This window comes from Austrofundulus limnaeus, unplaced genomic scaffold, assembly GCF_001266775.1.
Source record: "Austrofundulus limnaeus strain Quisiro unplaced genomic scaffold, Austrofundulus_limnaeus-1.0 Scaffold3, whole genome shotgun sequence".
Lineage (NCBI taxonomy): Eukaryota > Metazoa > Chordata > Actinopteri > Cyprinodontiformes > Rivulidae > Austrofundulus > Austrofundulus limnaeus.
This window is the reverse complement of record NW_013952405.1, coordinates 3,628,795-3,636,713: the sequence shown is the minus strand read 5'-3', so window position 1 is coordinate 3,636,713 and position 7,919 is coordinate 3,628,795. Positions and strand designations below refer to the sequence as shown.

The following is a 7,919-nucleotide window of genomic DNA, read 5'->3' as shown; positions in this document are numbered from 1 at the left end:
AAACCCACCCAAGCACAAGTAGAACATGAAAACTGCACAGAAATAYCCCAGGTCCTTCCTGCTGTGATGCATCAGAACTAACCACTGAGCCACTGCGCTGCCCAAACTATTAACATTAAGGCAAGCATTAATGCTGTTTTTTTTWAATTTATTTGAAAATTCAAGACTTTCCTGCATACAATATACGTACACTGAAGGCCTGGATTACTATAAAGCTTGAAAAGACAAAGTGTGAAGACTCACACAAAGATTTCCATTGTGTTTTGGTCATATATTTCAGCTCACAGAGTACTACTCTAACAGCTGTCATATTTTACATCCATTTGACCACTGCTGACACAACTCCCACTTCTTTTTTCCTCTGCTTTAACGCTGTCATTCTGTGCTCTGTTAGATTTTTTTTGTATATTCCATTCTCTCACGCTCCCACCCCTTCGAACACACAGACACACACTTCACAGCACCGCACATTATAGCTAGGGCAGAAATAGCAGCCCATTTATCCATCCTTCCTTCCATCCGTCCATTAAACCACTCTTTGGGCCTTTGGGTGGGAGGAGAGCCGAAGCAACAGCAATTAAGATTGCAGCGTTTTGGTTTGTTTTCGTCTCAGCCCAGGATGTTTGACAGCTCGCAGTTCAGCTGGAGGGAGAGAGGAGGAATTCATGTGAAAACACTGGAGGCTGATAAAAATGGTTATCAGAGCTAGAAACGCTGTCTGATTGTGGGATGTAGTTTAGTCTTATCGCCGTGTTGTCTTGAGAGTAGCCTTACGTCGGTTGTGCTGATGATGGTTCCTGTCACTATTTTCTCACCTCCATCAGCACTTTTTAAATTTTATATTGGGGATCTCATCTCTGTACAGTGAGGACATAAACTGCTCCACAAATGAGGGCACTGGTGGTGCCAGATTTCTGGTGAATACTTATCAAAAGATGAACTTCAAAAATTGCGGAGTAAAAAAACAAAAACAAACAAACAGCGCTGCGTAGCATTCTAAACAGAATCTAGCTCTTTGTTTTTGCGTGTGTTTCTGTGTCCTTCAGCCTGCATTCTTCTGGTCAAGCCAAGGCCAGTGGTGTTTATTTTTTTCTCTTTTTTTGCAAAATGGTATAATTTGGCAGCTATATTTATGTTGCAAGGAGCAGACTGCAGGGACCAGTTATTCACGCTTCTAGGCCAGCTCCACATCATGCACAAGCTGTTTCTTTCACTGCCTTTTAATGCTCTGAAATAATAGCACCATTTCACTAATAAAAAAAAAAAACTGTTGCAGAAGGTTGCATAAGCAGCTTTTAACCACAATGTAAGAGGCTAAAATAAGCAAATCCACATGGATCATTTCTACTGAAATGGAGTTCAAATGAGGCTATGAATATGGTGAACTGGGGTTTCCTTGAGTATCTCRATTATAATCATGGTTTTCTTTGGAAAACCATGCAAAGATTAGGCAAGGCTTTGGATGATAGTTAAACAGAGCTAATGSACAATAAACTCCTAAAAAGAACGTTTTTTCGTTAGAACATCTAGCAGTAAATGTCGTGAAGTCTTTCTGAATCTTCTTGCCTCCTCCTTCTTTCTCATCCGTCATCACTTCCCACTTAGCCTTGATGATGTAGGAGGTCAAATTCAACTTCAGTCAAAGAGCTTATCATTTCACTGCACAACTTCTAAACTTCACTGAAGTTCTGCTCTAACCATGAGCATTAGGACTTTCCATTACTCAGTCAAATTACAGTCCTGGGGATTGGAGGAGGAATTACAGGAACATGGTTAGAGATTAGAAGGTTTTAGGTCACCCCTTGGTCTCATATGGGAGTGGGTTTTGCTTTACAAGATTAGCCCTGAGGGTCACACCGTCAAGTCGGCCGGCCTGGTAATGATTCACTTCTCTAGGAATTAGTTTTTAATTTGAGCGGTAAGGTTGATGGCGCTCATGTGTGGGTCAGGTCAGGGCAGCGAGGATAAAACTGGCAAACACCAGCTCTCATGTCTGGCTACCTTGATTAGTGAGTGNGTGTGTGTGTGTGTGTGTGTGTGTGTGTGTGTGTGTGTGTGCGTGTGCGTGTCCAACACTGTGACATCATGGAGACTGTGCTTCATGACAAACACTTCCACAGTCCATTTCCCCTGCAAGTGAATGGTGACTTTGTTGCAAAGCCTGTTTGCCGTTATAAACTTTTCCAACATACAGGTGATGTCTTCCTTGCTATCTGATTGGCCGGCTAAGCGGGACTCGGCCTCATGGGAATTCAGGGGTGGAGGTGGCAGACAGTGACATTTTGCTGTGGTTCAAAYGGGTCATTTTCTAGTAAGTGTGACGAGGGAATGAGTGCATTTCTCCTCACCAACCTCCCAGTTAGGTGTGGTATAAACAGTAGGGCCTTGTAATTAGGGATAGGCAGACCATTTCATAATATTTTTTGACCACTAACACTGACTACATAGCCATGGCAGGAATAGCAAAGTTTGGAGATACTGGGTCAAAGTGTTTGCAGATACTTGACTGTAACACTGCAACATATCTGCTGGTGTAAATGTATAAGCTCCAGTTTTTTTGTTATTCATATGTGCAACACAAATATTATAACTGAGCACATTTAGATGCAAAAAAAAAAAAAAAAGAAGAAGAAGGAAAAAAAACTCCCGTTGCTATTTCTAAACTTGGCTTTCAAGGTTTGTGACTCAAAGCTGTTGGCTAACTATTATCCAGATATCTGTATGCTGTTTTCTTTGGATTTCTTTTAATTCTCTGCACATTTATAGAGCCAAACCTTTTACTGTTGCTCACTCGTGCTCGCTTTGTATGCTGTGAACTTAAAATAAGTCAGATAACTTAGCCTTTGGCAACATAATGGATTAATTGAAGCACATGAATATTCAAATGCACTAAAATGTGTCTCTCTCTCTCTGCTTTGTGTTTTCCCAGGTGTTTACATCCAACATGTCGCTACATTGCTCCCTTCTGCTGCTGTGCGTGACACGGCTGGTCTCGCCCTCCTCTGCTCTGCCCTTTGAACAAAGAGGCTTTTGGGACTTTGCTCTGGACAGTTTGGAGAACGGCGGCTTGATGGCCATGATGAGGGACGAGGAAGAGATCTCGGGCAGCGGAGAGCTTCCCACTCCCGACGTGCCCATGTGTCCCTTCGGCTGCCACTGCCAGCTCCGGATCGTTCAGTGCTCTGACCTCGGTTAGTGCGAGTGCGTGCGAAGAAAACAAAGCAATGGTTTGAGGGCTGCTTTATCAACCTGTGGTGTGTGAGGATCAGACATAGAAAATAAATTCCTTCAATGGCTGGACATGGCCCAAGGGTCTCGGGCCTCACAACCTCAAAAAAGAAAGCCCCCCTCTTTTCATTTAGCTACGTTATCTAGAGAAAGGGAAGTTTTCTCCTGGGGCAAAACTGGTGTATTATGACAAGGAAAGGCATCTCTTTGAGGGATTTGGTGTTCTTGACTTTGTATGTACTTACTGAGTGGGAGAAGACTGGAGAGGGGAGGGGGAAAATGCAATATGGAGAAAAAGTGGGACAGATGGAGCAAGAAATGAAAGAGGTGGGAGAGGGCGGGGGGAGAAACAATATTTATGCACAAAAATAGTCATTTTAGACAGGAAGATTGTCTTCAGAGGAACTTTTTATTAATATTTTTAGGGACCTGTGTAACATTGAAACATGAAAGAAAAAACAATTGGCAAAAAAGTGTGTGGTAGAGTAGGTGGGCTAACGAAACAAATAAAATAGTGATTTTTACTAAAAGAAAGCGTTGAGATCAACATGAAAGATTATTCATTGCCATGATGACCTTTTTGTAAATAAAAATTGGTCAAATGTGACAAAAAATGAGCAGGACCAGCACATACCCATTCAAAACTCTTAAAAAGAGAAACTTAAAATCCTWATAAAGGGCTGTCTTTGTCTCATCTCAAAGGACCAAACTACTAAATTTTCTGTTCTTTATGGATCTGAAGAGTTACCCCAGTCCACTTGCCATAAAACTCCTACAAGATGTCTGTGTTTAGACATAATGGTTTTGTCAAATCATCATTTTACAAGCTCCATGTATTTACTGTCCTCAGTCTTTCGGCAGTGAGGTAAATGTGGAAGCGTATAATTTCCGRGATGTCAAGTGCTTATTTTGAACAGATGTATTTTGGTGGTGGCGTCTGTCTCCTCTCAGCGCACATCCCAGCATGATGTAGAGCGCTTGTGTTGAGGGTAGCTGGGGGTTTTATTGGGTGCTGGTACTGTCACTTTGTGTCTGAGGTGCTGAGATTTGTGGCAGATATGGGTAAAAAAATGGTGTTTTGTGGGTTTTGAGGGTTAAATTAATTACTTAATCGATGGTCTTGGGGAGTCCCCCCCCATTTTTGTCAAGTGTGTTTATGTCTGCAAAATATAGTGCAGGTGTACCATATGAATTTGTAGGTTACTAGCTTAAAATTTGTAGGCATAACTTTCTAAACGCTCGCTCCTTTTTTAAGACAAGTAAATCATAAAGAAACAAGACAGGTTTGAGAGAATCAAGCTTACCAGTAAAACAAGCACACCCAGGCAGTGTTGTATAAAGTACCTCAAAGTGATACTTCAGTAAAAGTACAAGTATCTTATCATAAAAATACTTTTGTAAAAGTTAGTCTTCTCTAAAATTTTACTTGAGTAAAAGTTTTAAAGTATATGATATTTTTTGTACTTAAGTATCAAAAGTAAATTTCTGACACAAAATCTACTTAAGTATTAAAAGTAAAAGTACTGAGTAAAAGTAAGCAGTCAGATTTTCCAAAATGACATTTATTGGGAGGTGACTTCTCCAAAAAATATGTTTCTAATGGCGTGCAGCTGTGATGGATTGTGTACAAGCTAATAGGGTGTCAGAATGGTATATATTTATTCTTCTCATCCAACCACAATTAAATYCACTCTATTCAGGAGACACAATTTTTCAGGATAGTATTTTTTTAGTAATAACCACTTGGAATAAAATAGGAGTAACAACTTTCTACTTCTTACCTTTTTTTTTTTAAATGTAGTGAGTAGAAAGTACAGATAATTGTGTAAAAATCTACTGAGTAAAGATAAAAATTGTGTTGAAAAATAATTACTCAAATAAAGTACAGGTAACCAAAATTTCTACTTAAGTACAGTAACAAAGTATTTGTACTTAGTAATAACCACTTGGAATAAAATAGGAGTAACAACTTTCTACTTCTTACCTTTTTTTTTTTTTAAAATGTAGTGAGTAGAAAGTACAGATAATTGTGTAAAAATCTACTGAGTAAAGATAAAAATTGTGTTGAAAAATAATTACTCAAATAAAGTACAGGTAACCAAAATTTCTACTTAAGTACAGTAACAAAGTATTTGTACTTAGTTACTTTACAACTCTGCACCCAGGAGCAGCCCATGGCATAGGCAGTACAGGCAAAGTCTAAGGGTGCTGTTCATCTAGGGGGCACCACAAATGGGGATGAAAAAAATTAAACTTTATATTAGAGTGTAGTTGATTTAGTCTGTAGAATAAACACTGGTTACTCCAATTTATGAATGCAAATTGTTCTGCGGGTTTCTCAGCCTGTTTTGTTACTACATGAGACGTTATATGACGCAGAGGATATTTTGTGATAAAAGTATCATATGATGCAGTCAAGACTAATTACTGGAGATCTGTGTGAATATAGAAAACAAAATAAGGATAATGGAAGTTAATCTCATTAACATGAACAGGTGTGCCTCACTCATCGCTGTCAGCAGATGTTGGCAGGTATGACGTAATCTTCTGGTATTCTGTTTCAAATTTATTATATTTAATCAGACAACCTGGTTTCTAAAGATAAAATATAATAGCAAAAATAAAATTATTTAGTTTGGTGTGTGAATGTATTTAAATTATCTGTGAGATTCAGAAAATTGTACAAGGGGCACCGCTTRAAATCTTGCCTAGGACACCGAATTGGCTAGCGCCCGCCCTGTGCAAACCAGCTCACATATTGGATCACAGCATCAGATTTACCGGGTGACAAAGTTTGCATGTGTCCGGTGGCTTGAGCTGGATCTACATGCAACTTTTCATGAACATCGCTTGTCCAAACGACACGACACTAAAATGTCACAGTTTCACAGTTTTCTAGGATTTTTTCTTTTGCTTTTTCCTACATATTATGAGCTACTTTAGCTGCAGTTATTAAAAAGAACTGAGCTAGGGTTTGGTGAACATGATTGCTGTTTTTGTTCTCCTTGCAAATCCAGAAGAGGCATTCAGCTGAAGTCCAGAAAGTCATGCTTTTCTACATTAAATCCAAGCATCTCTTTAGGGGATTCATTTCCCATTTAGTTCCAGACAGGACTATGGCAGCCATCGTTCTCCTCCACTTTAAGGATTTAATTTGCTCTCAGAAGCCTTGATCATTTCCAGGATAAAGCCACTGCTCTCTCAGTATTGCGTGGGTGTGGTTTGAATAGAGTGCCAGCGAGAGAGCAGCTGATGGTTTGGTGCTGTGTGGTGACACAGAGGGTGTGGCACACCACCACCAAAGCCATATTTCTAAAGTTAAACTGAAGCTGGACAGTTCTGGGCAGAGTCYGGTGGGTCAGATGTGGTTGGTGGTTGACTTAAAACACACCAGTGGGACGGCTGCTGAGCTCTCACCAGTGGGTCTGGTTGCATCATGRCCTTGAAGCAGATGAGGCTTGTCCTGGTCGGTACCCACTTACACATCTTCCGACCACATCTGAGACACTCGTCCACGTGGCTGTGTGACGTGGTCTACTTAATGATCACTGGTTGATTGTTGTGTTTGCGTGCGGATTGTCATTTCTTTGTAATAGGGCAGGTGCATTTCTGAATTCCATTTGACCACCAACTACTTTTAGTCTTTTGCTASCATGCATGAATTTATTTAACTCAATGAACAATGTTTCAAAGTAAACGGAGGTTACTGCTTCTGGTTTGTCCACCTTTTAGGGACTGTTTTTGGTCCAAATTAAGCCATTATTCTCAATGCAACACTGCTTTACCACTCACACATTAAAACAGACAGCTTGTACTTTTTTATAAGTGCCAGAGTTGCACCCATCTCTTCCTCCCTTTGATGTGTGACTTGCTGATGGTATTTAAGTCCCATCCTGGGTGTCTTTTGTCAATAAAAGCCAGATGGAAAAATCTGGCTGTCCCATCTGTTGCAAGAGAAATTTGTGTTCACTCATGCTACTGTGATGTCTGCGTGTGACCTCCATGTTTGAGTTCATGTCCACCATCCATTAAAATAATAGCTCAGTAGCACCAAAGTACTAATTTAGGACTGGCAGTGGAGTGCGATTGGTGTGGCTATTTATTTTCTAAAGTCTGTGTTTGATTGAGACTTCCTAAGAGCTTACCTTTTGAAAACAAACTGGTTTTATGGTGTTGGATGACAGTCACCCAAGGAAGCATTTAATAGGTGATGACTCCCTTCTGTGTTTTTGTTGGTCTTGTTTGAAGGTTTGACAGAGGTGCCAAAGAATATTCCTCCAGACACTAAGTTCCTGGACCTGCAGAACAACCGCATCAGTGAGCTAAAGGAGAACGACTTCAGAGGCCTTACTAACTTATATGTAAGAGACACACACACACACACACACACACACAAGCACACACATTTTTGTATTTCTATCTAAGACCGTTCACCGACTTCCATTCATTTCCAGTCTTTTCCATAGCCTAACCATGACCCATTCTCCTAAACCTACCCCCAGTACAACCCTTACCCTAAAACTATCTTAAACTTAATTAACACACTAGTCCTGAACTAAACCCAAAATGGAGTTCCACCATATTAGGACTGGTCTTTGGTCATCATACAGACTACTGGTCTTGACTGAGTGTGTGTGTGTGTGTGTGTGTGTGTGTGTGTGTGTGTGTGTGTGTGTGTGTGTGTGTGTGTG

At 40.3% G+C, this 7,919-nt stretch overlaps 1 protein-coding gene across 1 annotated transcript in view; it reads left to right on the top strand.

The window, feature by feature from the left end:
- Window positions 1–2,929: 2,929 nt before the first annotated feature.
- Window positions 2,930–7,919, top strand: part of bgnb (biglycan b) — a gene marked incomplete at its 5' end in the record, with an annotated part of 11,474 nt that continues 6,484 nt past the window's right edge. Inside the window, 2 exon segments of the mRNA XM_014017626.1 lie at window positions 2,930–3,191; window positions 7,477–7,589. Coding sequence (XP_013873080.1) covers window positions 2,945–3,191; window positions 7,477–7,589 — 360 coding nt within the window.